Consider the following 13,632-nt stretch of genomic DNA (forward strand, 5'->3'; position numbering starts at 1 on the left):
ATCAAATGTAGGCAAGGCACTGTGTCTGACTGTTCACCTTAACTAATCACACAAATTGATGAAACTGCAGCAGAGACATGCTAGTGAAGACCCATGGGTCTGTTGTGACATTGATATTGAATTAATAATGAAATCCACTTACCACAAAACTTGGGTACGGGTGGTGACCGGGATGAATGGGAATGGGGAAGTATGCAATCTTGAGAACGATGGTTGCCATGCAGTTCCCTTCTTAAAGAAGAGAAATGATGTTTTGGAGATTTGTCATTTTGAAGCGAACAGATATAATACAGTTGTTGTGTGCTCTGTAGTCAAGGATGAGCTGTGCAGTAGTATTTCCTTGGAATTAGAAATTTGTATCCCCTTTGAAGGAGCTCTTGTACTTCCTCTAACAGGAGTTTGCAATACACAGGAGTTATGCTGTACAGGAATGATGCGGCAGGTGCAGCCTTGATTGTCCCTCAACAGGAGTTGGATGCTCAAAAGGAATGACCAGTTGATCAGTGTTAGGCAGCAGGTGCCTCTAATCTGGGCACGTCTTGCCTTACAGTGTGTGTTTTTATGTACTATACCTTGCTGGTATTGTCCCTGCTTGGACTGATGACTTTACTGAAAGGATTGCTGCTAATCCCTTTGCTAATAGTTTTGGATGCCACATGGGTTTGTGATCATGGAAACCCACTTTTGGGCTGCATAGTTTCTGCTTTGTCTGTAGCCTCAATTGTTTTCAAACAATGTATCCACCTGAGGGCTGAAGGGATGCTTGCCATCAAAGGACAAAACAATGAGCCCTTGCTGCACCTTGCGGAGAAAGTCAGAGACCCTCAGCCAACCATGTTGGCGAGCTGAATACGGATATCAATTTGCCAAGAGGCAACCATTACACAACAAATGTTTGCATTAGAAATCATTTTGCCCTCCTTCACAACATCTATATTCCTTTTCCAGTAGATGTCAGAGGTGTTTTGCAACTCTTCCATATTGTCCCAATGATCCCTGTTGTGGTTAGCCAGTGCCAATGGAGTTAGCAATACACCATTCAATGACAGCCCCTAATGCAACTTGTTTCCACTACCATATAAATCTTTTCACTATTCTTGTCTAGAGATGTATCGCATGTGCCATGCACAAGAGCTCTCCTGTGCATATATTCGGCAGCAAAGCTCTGATAGGCTATTCCAAGGGTGTCCTCATGAGAATCCGTCACATAAGAATGCCACGCATCCTCCGGTTTATCAGTGGATGCTGGTTCCCCAAAAGCTGGTAATGGATCAAATGAAGGCTTCAGCTCACAATGTGAATGTTAATCATCTGTGGACACATGCAAAGGTGGAAGCAAGACTGTATCAGCTTTATTCCTGTTCCTCAGAAACAGCCACCTCAAATTTCAGCTTCCTTTACTTATGTGGAAAACGGAGGGGAGGAAGGGGACCTCACAAACATATGACCACTGATAGGACTGATATAGATGGTGCACTGACTGCTGTTCATCCTCTTCTAGGGGAGGGTGTAAAACACAGGGCATCAAGAGAGTGATGGATTTCGATGCCTGTTTTGGTGTTGAAGATATATCCGTATCCTCTTCAACTGGAGCATCTGAAACTCAGTCTCAGTGGTGTTCTGGCATCAAACATGCCTTTCAACAATAAATGGTCTCAACATTAGTTGGTGGTGAGGACTGTCCAGCCTTTTTTTAAGGGCTCAGTTGGTTGCTATGCCAACAAAAATCGAACACCAATACACATAAGTAAGGGATACAGTAATCACTAAATAATTAATGGTATAAAATGAAGGTGCTATTGTGGTACTGAATACCTGGTCACCTGGGGTATATGTCTGCCTTGGGGGAAACTGAACAAAGAATAGGTTTTGAAGCACACACAAGAAGTCCGTACAGTTAAGATAAATAAAAGCAGGTAAACTGGAGTGAATAAATCTGTAAGGTCCATAGCATTCTTCTTTACACATAAATGGTTCTATTCCTTTACATTCTCAATAGCTTGGTATGTAAAAAGACAGAAGCAGCCAATATGTTTCGTTCTTTGGACTTTTTTATGGCTAAATGTCTCGTCAAATTAGCGCATACACAAGGAACTGCCTTTGCTTACTTTACGGGCGTGACATACGTTCAAAGGCTTACCAAGGCTTTTTTCGCTTCTCAGAGAGACGGACTTGGCCGAACAGCATATGCCGCTGACTGTTCCCCTACGAACTACACTCGCTTCTCTCTACGCCACTTGTTTGGATTACATACTGGGATGCATTACTTGCAGCAGCTCAGTTTCGATGCCCCGCATCTTTGATCCTCACAGTGAGATGTTATTTTAGTGACGTATCTGTCTCTATGGCCAGGTTAGGAACCTCCTCTCTTTTTGGGATGCAACATGGACAAGACATTAAGCCTTGAAAAAGTCTAAAGTACGAAACACGTGTCGGCTGGTTCTGTCTGAATAAAACCATTTATGAGAAAAGAAGAATGCTATGGTCCTTACAAGTTTATTCACTCTAGATTACCTGCTATGATTTATCTTAACTAAACGGACTTCTTGTGTGTGCTTTGGTACCTATTCTTTGCTGATTTTGAGGCTCAGTTCAGACCTCAGGGTGCGCATCTTCGGTGAAGGGATGATCCTCAGTAGATTAATGAGCAGTGTCTGTCTGAGGCCCCCAAACCTTGGTAACAGGGATCAATATCAGAGTCTGGTGTGGATTTCATGAAGATCCCGGGAGACTCTACTGCAGTGTCAGTCATACAAGAACATCATTTGTATACTCTGTTCCTGTGTGACTTCAAGGATATAAGATGGGCCTCCCTGTTGTTGTCAGAGCTGATGCCTCAATACCTTTGGCAACCGCAGCAAACAGTGACTCAGTAGAGTTGCGGTGCTGACTTGTGGAAGAATATACCCAAGTCCGATCACATTGGTGCTGAATGGTTTTCTTTGATTTAATGAGTCACAAGCCCAACACACACCTTTGCTGCTGTCCCTCTGTAGACGGATGTGGCAGAAGCAATGATGATATGACCATGGGACTTTATCATTGCAGAAAGGGCAGAGTTTAAAAGGTTTTCTCTCCATAGCCCCCCCCCCAACCCTGCAACACAATTCTCGTATGACTTGGCCGAAGGCTCTTTAGATTATTTGGTCCCAAAGCGTCAATGTTTATGAGATGCACTTGCTGGTTTTCACCAATGAGTCCCTCAGTCTTTTGGCACTGAAATTTAGTATTTGGTGCACAGTACCCAGAAACATGGTTAAGAAAATGCTAGAGTCTGTGTCCAGGACTGTTATGGGTTATGGAGAGGTTTGAGGAAGTGGGTTTTAAAGAGTCACCGCAAAAATGAAACTCCTTCGAAGAAGTTGTAACATTCAGAGCCCAACACTAGACGTCAGAATTACGGAACTCATTTTATCTACTACAACCTATCAAGAAACATATGAATGATATTTTCTTCTGATGCATATTTTATCCAGTGGAGGACATTATATGCTCTTTAATATCAGGAACAGTGTGATTGTACTGTTTTGTTCACAGCTGCATCAATTCCTGTCCTGTTGGGACACATTCTTTTTAGTAAACACTCTTGCTGGCCCAGTCAAGAGTATAAAGTAACAACATTCGTTTTTGTAATTGGTTTTTCATGGATAACTACTAAAACAAGCATTGGCACAGCCAATAGGTTTCGCCTGGAGGACCTTATAAGTTGTTAGTGATGCAGCGAGGGTAGGAGAGAACAGGGGCAGTGCGCTCAGGTACTTTACTCTGGGAGGGTAGGAAAGAGGTAGATGAGCTCGTGAGCAGGAGCACGGATTCACATTGAGGGTACTGATGCAGTATGTTGGGGCTTGCGTAGATGGTAAGTAGGAGAGGAACTTTATGGAACACCTATGCTGCAGGACAAAAAAGCATTATTAAAGCCAACAGGCTCGTTGGTACACACTGACGTGCACTAACTTGCACGCAAGAACTGCTTTGCCAATGCTTGTGTCTAGCTACCAGCTGAGCTCCGATCATAGTTAACCAGGAAAAGAGTGTGATATTTATCAAACCAACATTCTGCTGGTTTATTTAGGAATTGTTTCCTGCTGTCACACCTGCCTCGAGAGTCCAGTCACATGCCCTCTGTTACCTAACTGCTTGAGTCAGGTGCCTTCGTGTTCATGTACATGAGTATTGATGTGTGTTGTGTTTGGGTTGTAGGGCCTGAGGTCGTACTCAATTCGGATACATGCCAACTGCCACTGGGAAGACAGGCATGTGTCCGATAATTTGGTAAATAGATTAGACCTGGCAATTTACTAAAAATATAATGAAGGAATATATGTCATAAACTTTCGAGCACTATCTTTGCCAGCTGTAATAATTGTAGTGTGTGGCAGATCTTAAACAACAGCCCCTGGCTTTGGCGATTAGAGCTTCTGCCACATTAAACAGAGTTTCTAAAAAAAATGCAGTAACGCCACGAAGGGATTAAACCACAGGCTTTCAGCCACTGTGTCCCAAACGTTAAACTGAGTAACACAAAGAACCCTTACTGTTTGAACTATTTGAAACTGAAATCCAGGCGCAAATCAAGTAAACATCTCTAACACAAAAAATGTGTTTCGGATTTCAGAGCAGCCTGTTCTCTTTTGGAAGAGATGCGAACGCAATTAATGAAAATAAAAACGGAACAATAGGACTTCAACAGCTCAGAGCTTAATTAAAGAGGATCCGCATGCGGTGCACTTGAACTCGAGACCACAAAAGGGAGTTGTACATGTACAGCGTTTACCTTGCGGGAGCGAGCAGCAGCGCCATCTGTTTCCAAAGCGCGAGCGCGATGATTGCAAACAGATGGTGCAGCTGCTCGCTCCCGCAATGTAAACGCCGTACATGCACGAGTGCTCATTGGAAACAGTGCAGAACATGCACGATTTTCCAAAAAAGTCCCGAGTGATTCCAAAAGGTCACTCCAAAGCAGCGCTTGTGCGCTGCGTAGGCAGGACCTAAAAACCATTTGGGAACATGCATTACAAGTCAGAACAAGCATTGGCATAGCCAATAGGTCTCACCTTTGGGACCTTATAAGTGTTTAGCCATGCAACCGTTGATGTTGCACCAAGGATATTGTGCTCGATAACTAAACACTTATACGGTCCCAAAGGCGAGACCTATTGCTATGCCAATGCTTGTTTCATGTTTCACAGTCTTGTATTTGGCTATGTTCAGAAATCAAACTTGGATTTTATTAAATTAAAGCATTTTCTATACACTAGAATTTTTTAAAGATTTTGGTACACAAAGATTTTAGAATAATGCTTGAAGAGTAAGATTAAATAAAATAAATTGCTCTAATAACAAGGCTATGGCGCAGTCATGAGAGTTTTGCATTTGTAAAGTGCTTGTGAAAGCTTGTTTGGGGATAAATTTTTTTCTCTTTTCCTTTAAAATGGAAATATGTATTTAATGAATGCGTTCTTTCACTCTGTATTGATTTTTTAATGCCTATTTTGAAAGGTTTTTGTTCATGAAACTGTACATTGTGTCGACTTTGGAAGCATGACCTGCAGAGTCAGCCATACTTTGTTGTAAAGTTCACCTGCAGGTTAGAAGTACATATCCGGATGGGGGCTATCTTGGCAGCCAGTTTAAGATGAGGCACATTAAAAGCGGAGAGATGTGAGTGGATCAGCCGTCTTACTGCCCCAGTAAGTATTGTCTGGACACCACAAATGACGCCAAGGCTGCTGGGGGGGGGGGGGTAGAAAGCCCGGGAGGGAAGAGCCAGTTTTTCTCAGTCTGATGTGACATTGTTTATCAAGGCTCTCTGAGAGCATTTGACTTCAGATTCCCGTGTATTTGGTGCTTCTCTTAAAGTGCAAATGTTATTGTAGACCAGTTCAGATTTTGTTGCAATAAAGTGTTAATGTGAAGTCCTTCCCGGAGAATCCCAGCTATTGCCAGAAGTGTGAAGCAAGCCTTCGATGTGTTCTCTTGTGAGGAGGAGAGCTGGCAAGAAAGTGAAAGTACTTGTGCATGTATGGCATCTACTTTGCAGCTCCATCTGTTTCCGATTAACAAGCGCATGCGCGATAATTGGAAACAGATGGCGCAGCTCCAAGGTGGATGCCTTACAAGCACGAGTACTCATTGGAAACAGTGCAGTACATGCACGAGTTTCCGAAAAAGTACAGACCGATTCCAAAAGGTCAGATCCTAAGCAGCGCTTTCGCGCTGATTAGGCTCGACCTAAAAATCTGAATGCTTCATAATATTTCTGGATAAATAACATTATAAACATGGCATATACTTCACTGCCATGCCAAAACAGAAAAAACTCCATCTGTTACTACTGAACAATAAGTTACCATGAATTAAAAGTTTACAAAACATAACTTTATCTAGTAAAAGCTGCAACTCTTGCAGTTTACTGGCATCAGAGAGCTTTTCAAATGATAGAACAGTAAGAAAAAGACTGCGATGAACATTTTCGGATGACTAATTTAAACTCCTTCACATGTGTTATGCTTTGATACACAAACTCCAGTCGCACCACTACTGAAGGACATCTTTAAACCACAGACAACAGCTGAAAGCATTCAGACATAAGAATTACTTGGCATATCTTTTATAGGGCAGAAACCTTTGAGCATGTCTTCTGGCTTCCATCATCTTCTGTTACACAGCACCTAAAAATACAAAGAAACATGTAAACAAGGAACTTTCATTTCCATTTGTTCAGAACTGCACTGTAGATGCACACTGAACTTAGCAGAACATTTCAGATCCCTTAGATAATGATGTTAATTCAGAATCCAGATAACATGAAAGGCTGTCTGACATTTCTCTTGAAAAAACTACTGTACACAATGTGGCATCTCTCTGTGGGGTGTCAGACACACCAGATTATTATGAATATATACCGGAGTGACTTCAGGTTTGAAAACACAGCTAGTCTACTAGTATGGCTCTACAGATAAGGATAAGTCCTTACAAATCATTTTGAAAAATCTTTGCTTTCTTGATTACATTTTAATACATAAGTTGCAAGATAAAGAAATATTAAAGCTTTGAATTAGGCAGCCAGTATGCCCCATCACCTGAGAGCACTGCTCGTCATCTCATCTGTTGTGTGGGGTAAATCCCACCAGCAGAAACGTCCATGGTTGTACTCAGGTTTCCTATCCCGGACTGCACTAAGTGTACACATTTGTCCCAATTATGTGCCTTTATGGATCGAAAAATACTATTCATCACTTTAAAAAGTTCTAAAAAATCTAAACCATTGTCTTTCACAATATGTCCATAAACTGTAAGCAAACACACCAAGTTTCCAGGTGATAAGCACAAGTGCACTTTTGCTGGTTCGTTTCCCTTCACACAAAAAAAATCCAGCGTGTATTCGATAAGATTACCAATATGGTTTAGAAAACAGAAGGGTTCCCTCTAAGTAAACATATTTTTCAACCATTTTGATTAAACTGGTTGCTTATGAGCTACACATACTGTCAGAAATAACCTTGTAAGGAAGGCGAAGAAGGTGTTGCAGCGAATCAGACCCATGGAGAAGGCGGTGGGTGGCCTGTGTCTCGCTTTCCTTTTTCTCTCTTAGCACCATCGAAGGAAAAGTAAGAAAACAGCATAAGCATTAGTTAGACACAAGGACTTCGCTATATTGATAACGGAAGCAAAAAGTAACAGTATTTTTTCTTAATGTAATCATCACTACCACTGCAAAGCAGACAGATAGCTGTATATACATGTTTTGCTCAAAATAAGACTAACTCTTGTTGCAACTTCAAGGAAATATGCTTTTTCTAAAACAGATGGCGACAGTCCTACAATACTAAGTGCTCAATAATTGCTGCTAAATTTCCCTCCAATCATACAGAACAAGATACTGAAGAGCAACTTACCTGTAACAACATTTCTGTCAATAAGTATCTTCATTAAATTCATAAACATTGAATGCATCTACCCAGGTGCAGTAATCTTGAACACTTAAAATGGAGAGAAACTATCCCTCCAAATAATGCAAAAACAATGCCCTTGGTAAGTAACATATACTTTTTATTTTTATCTTTTACTCCAAGTGTATATAATAAACAATAACAAAAAGAGTAAAAATTGGTCCAAAACATATGTAGATGCATTTCCCTCTTTTATGAGTGAAAAAATTACAGAAAATTGCGTCCTTGAGCAATTAAGGTCTGAAGACAATTCTGCACTTTCAATTCCTACATCCAAGAAAGTCTTCAATTCAAACACTCAGAATAATCAAAATTACCCATCGGTTCATTTTAGGTCTACTGAAGGATAAAGGCTCTAAAGTCCCAAAACCTGCTTACTTTCTCGAGCACCACTGGGAAGCATGGATTAATGTTTATGAATTTAATGAACAAATCCATTATAAAGAGCTGGCATTTTTAGTTAAGTAACTCTTCTCCCTCATGAGATCTTCAGTAATAACTGTGGACCCTAAGTAGCATAGCAAGATCACCCTAACCTAAAGGTGGGGACCAAAAGGCAGAGACGTAAACAATGGAAACTGAACATATGCCATCTGAGGTATATGCACTGCAAAAAGGACAAGACACAATGGTGCTGGTCTTTCAGTTGCAAATGAGGTAGAAAGGTGCACGAATGCTTACAAACTGCTATTTCATAGTTCTGATTCATTAAATATATCACTACTATTTGATTCTGGCTGGAGGGGAAAAACAAAAAAAAAATGGCTATCTGTACCCTAAAAATACCCCTGAAAGTGCATTGCATAATCATGCTTTAGGGGTCGGGTAAAAGAATAAGAAGCATGTGGACAGTACGCCTGACTGCAGTACAGTATTGTTTTGCATAAACTGTTGTACTTCTTCTGAAGTCACATTATTTCAAAACTGTTTCTTCTTGTACTTTGAGAAAAGATTGTTACTGACAGTTGACTTAACATTGCTTTAAGACAACTGAAAACACGAGACGTAAATTTAAGTTTACATTCAATTTCTATTTGCTCAGAGGGAGAGGTATCATTCCGATCTTTGAAAGGGGGATAATTAAACAACTTTGCAGATACAACTTACAAGGGATGAGACAGTGGCTGGTTGAAACTATGTGCAGAGAGGAAGAGACACAAAGTTATGCTTTGATAAGGTTGTTGGAATGTGTTAAATCTGTCAGTGTCATCCATTTCAGGATATAATCGAAAGCTTACTTTTGAATTCTTCACACACACTGTTAAAAAACGAAGAAAAAATGTGCCAACATGGCTAGGCAACGCCACTGAAAGTGATATGAAGATGATATTCATTCTGATGAACTGTGAGCCATCAGTCCATATTATCATCTTCATTGGATTCTAGCAAGGCTACCAAAAAGACTGCTTCATCTAGGGAATTTGGACTAAACTTGCAAGAAAGAACAGAATAAAAAGATACTCCCCAGAAAGATGGCTCAGGTCTGCCAAAGCCAATTGTATCTGCATTATTAAGTTCAGGAAGACAAAACAAGATGGGCGAGATTTTAGGGTCAGAGCAGCCCAGCTTTGGAATCAGTTACCTGCCTTCCTTAGATCCTTGGCTTTTTGCACTTTAGAAAAGTCCTGAAAACTTGGCTGTTCCCTAAATAACCCCCTTTTCACATTTTAGTGCTTTTTAGTTGCAGCAGCCTTCTTTTTTAGTCCCGGTAGAGGCTCGTAATGCCAGGATACCAGTATGGTGACAGTGCGGTCTACAAATGTTTTAAATATATAAAATAAATAAAGTGCCACTGTCACTATGATACCATTGCACTGATTATCACCAAGTCTGGAAATGGAAAATGACAGAGTGAGATGCAATGCCCTTTGAAGTATGAGACAGACCTAAGAAAGAAAAGGGATCTGTAATAACCCAAGCATTATTCCATAATTAGAATCTGCAAGAAGTAGAATACATTCATTTGCCTGATTGAGCTATCTCTCTGAAGGCAACAGGAGCTTGATATGTTAAAATAACCTTTCCAAGGAAGAGGTTCAATGAGTCCTTAGGGGTCCTAGCATGGAACAATTAAGTCTCCTCTGTATAGAGCTGAGAATATAATCATGGACGAAACAGTGATATTAGACATTATTGGACCTCCTTCTCAGTCTGTAGTCCATGCCCCAATAAAGGTCTTAACTGGACTGAGACTCCCTTATATTTTGAGACCACTGTGATCAGGTAGAGCCAAGAAGCATGACTGTAGATTAGCATTTAATGACTGCTCGCTTTTATTGGATTTGAGCACACCGTGGGTATCACGTGGGGCACACAAAAATTCACCAAGCCTCGCAACAGCCATATCTTCTCCAGACTCCTAGGGTTACCTGGTTTTTTGAGAACCCGAATGTCTCTAAGGCCCTTCATTGTGGTATGATGGTTTCTTGGCATGCAAAATGTTAGATGGCTAGTCTTTTGAAAGCTCATCCCACGACTCTGGGGCTGCTCTTAAGTCATTGCTTTCTACGGCCTCGTTTTATGTTGGACAGCATTCTGGCACTGACATTGTTTTATTTCATTATCATCTGGAATTTCTTTAGTGCTCTGTGACATATTTTCTAAAAACAAGGTTGTTCAATAATATAGCACATAGCTACATCCCAGCTAAGTGTTCTTCTGGAGATGCCGAACCCCTGATATATCCTGGTGATGGTCCGGAGAGGTGTTCCTTTGACAAGCCTACTTGTTCACGATAATGGTAACTACTTTTAAAGCAAAGGCCATCAGCTCTACATTGAAGCTGCTGACTGGCCAAGGAAATCTCTATTTAGAGCCCGGAATCTGCAACATAAGTCTCGATCAATGTTGAGGACCCTGCTGTGATGCTTATAAAAAGAGCATCAAAAAGCCTATGAAGATATGATTGAGGTATTGGAGCTGATGGAGGGTTCAGAGAAGTTACACGATCTAATGCCACCCTTGCTGCAGCTACTATTAACACTTGCAGGAGCCTTGTGTTTGTTGAGAAAACACCCTTTCTGCTCAACAAAGAATACCCAATCACAAATTGCAATTGTATTCCCCATCCTAGCCTGATCATATTGATCACAGTTGAAAGCAATTCAGTTTGGGGTAAAGATGTTGAGTGAAATATTTTTAAAAAAGTCAGACAAAAAGACATTCAACTAAGAGATACAGATAAAAGGGCAACATGCAATTCTCATAACTATGCATACTGGCTATGTTACACTACATACCCATTCAAGCATTTTCTTTTTTTCTCAAAAATGAAAAAGGAGCAATGCAGCTACATCGTGTTTAACCCCATTCTCTTTCCCTAATGGTGTTTTTCTCTCTAAATGTCCAATAAGAAATAAAAAAAGGAAAAAACATTTTGCCTCTAAACAGGCATTTCCTTCTTTACTTGGCTGTGCTAGATCTCTCTGTTTTTGAGTCCACACATGGACATATTCTTTCTTTATGAGTATTAATAAAGATCCGATGATAAAGAAGCTTGGTTTGTGAATAACTAAAAGGTTTTCAAAGTAACTAATAACTTCTGGACTGCACTGCCAACATAATAATAAATATATAAAGGTCTTTCAGGGTTTGTTTTGCTAAAATTGGGGAATTAGCATTTAATTAATTTAAAATAGTGCTGCTATGTAAATACAGGTATACAGATGATAACGGTTTTGGTAAAGAGCTTACAAAAGAAAAAGGGATCTTGCAACAATCTCTGAATTACCTGACTTACCCGCACTGCAGACAAAATATTTTAAAAATGGCTACAAATGCCTTGTTCACAAAAGACTTTATTATCTAATGATACATTTTGAAAACATACAGAACTCTGCATGGTCTACTTAACGTGCAGCAGAAAAACTTCACTTTACAGTAAGTGAGTGCCAACTGGTTTAGGCAAGAAACACTCTGAACTCACTTTCTTAAAGAAAAGCGCCATTTACAATATAAAATAAAGGTAAAGAAGCAATTACCGCTTATAAAAAAGCAGCTGCTTTGTTTCTGTGTGGAAGTTTTAGGCCTGTATTGAAAGACAACATGATCACAAATAATGAAAAACAAACAAAGCACTTTCACCAAAAAGCAGTACACTTTCAAAAAGTGACATACAAATAGTTAAACATTTTATTTGTTTTGCCTGTATATCACTGAAACAGAAGGACTTTCAGAGTCTAACCCCAAAACCTGTAATCTGAAACGAAGAAATGTTCTGTTATGTCCTTTTTCTGCCCCCATTTCACTGTATTCAACAAAACGTATACAAAGTCTATACAGGGAGTTTATTTAAAAAAGACGAAAAAGGTCATTAGAAACAGTACACTGAAGGCACGCTGTCCATCAGGTGAGCACACTGCAAATTTGTAAAGGTAATGAGCTGAGCTGAATTTAAAGCTGATGCTGTACAATTCCACAGGTTGCAAAGCAATAAAAATAAAACCAGATCCTTTATCAAGCATGCAGGGGTTTTCGGTCACAAATGCCATCAACTCATTTGCCATCTGTTCCAGGAGAAATAAAATCTTAAAGACCAGTGACGTCGATGGTTTAGCTTACCTTCAGTGTACTGAAAGCTGTACACAACCTGCTTTAAAAGATGAGATCATCCCTGCAGGCAGGCTCAAGAAGGAACAGACCCCTTTCGGCACTGACTACACCAAGGGCATGCTGCTGTGGCCTGCACACAACCTAGGGAAATGTGAATATAAACAGCATTTATGCTGGTCTATTTGCCTTTTTCTTTTTTTCTTTTTTAAAACCAAAAAAAGTAAGCCAAGTTTGTGGGGGGGAAAACAAATCAACCTGGCATTACCTCTCCTTTATACAACAGGTACTTATATGAACGGGAACTGCATTAGCTCTTGCACTTTAAGCAGTCTTGGCAATTAAAATAAGTCTACAGGGAAAATCTATTTACAAAAAGACAACAGCAGATTTACACTATCTTTTTCCAAATGGAAATACCAGCCTCAGCTGTTAATTGAAATATATCATGCTTCTTCAAATCTGAGCGGAAATATTTATAAGTTTATATACAATAATAAATTGCTGTGCAATTTCTTCAGTCTTTGTATCTTAATTACTCAAACCCTTTGAGCTTCTTCGCCGGAATTAGATTTTTTCCTGGATGAACGCATGTTGCAGGGCCTGGTTGATGCTAATTCGCTTGGCTGGGTCTAGCATGAGAATCTGGTCCAACAAGTCCTTAAGTTGGTGCACTTTTTTACGCTGCTCTTCTGGAAGCCGCTGGCACCCAATCAAGTCTGCTAGGAGGTCCTTGGTCGGATTAATGGTGCTCATGACCGTAACTTTCTCCTGAAGAGATAGAGGGGGAAAGAAAAAGCTTAAGGGTCAGCTGACGTCAACGTTTTTCACCATTTTCCCTCCTACAAAACACGAAGAAATGGTCTCTAGGCATACAAGGCAAAATGGGGTACAATCAATGTATTTGTTCTTATAACCTAAATTAAACTGGTATTTATCAGAGAAGGGGTTGGAGGAGTTAGGGTTTGGAGGAGTAATGGGTGGAGGGAGCGCTAAGCTCCACTGACTGCGAACCTGTGAAAAAAATATATCTCAAGAAAGACACCGAGCATGATTGTACACGATCTTGGGAGAGGTAACAGAGCAAAGTCCTTAAAAAGATGGCTTCCTTCACTCGCTTTTCATAATA

At 40.2% G+C, this 13,632-nt stretch overlaps 1 protein-coding gene across 4 annotated transcripts in view; it reads right to left on the reverse strand.

Moving 5' to 3' along the window:
* Positions 1–13,632, reverse strand: part of PRP4K (pre-mRNA processing factor kinase PRP4K) — a 390,098-nt gene that overhangs the window by 77,831 nt on the left and 298,635 nt on the right. The window contains exons 15-18 of one of the 4 annotated variants that reach the window (XR_015309884.1): positions 13,049–13,274; positions 11,936–11,982; positions 7,505–7,592; positions 6,602–6,674 (exon numbers count right to left, since the gene is read on the reverse strand). Coding sequence is in view for 1 of the 4 variants with exons in the window: in XM_086965045.1 (XP_086821171.1) it covers positions 13,071–13,274 (204 nt within the window). In the remaining 3 variants the exon portion in view is untranslated. Of the gene's footprint in view, positions 1–6,601; positions 6,675–7,504; positions 7,593–11,735; positions 13,275–13,632 lie in introns of those variants that run through there. The other 3 variants (XR_015309883.1, XR_015309882.1, XM_086965045.1) reach the window with 3 other exon arrangements.

The sequence above is a fragment of the Lissotriton vulgaris genome, chromosome 4_1 (assembly GCF_964263255.1).
Source record: "Lissotriton vulgaris chromosome 4_1, aLisVul1.2, whole genome shotgun sequence".
Taxonomy (NCBI): Eukaryota; Metazoa; Chordata; class Amphibia; order Caudata; family Salamandridae; genus Lissotriton; species Lissotriton vulgaris.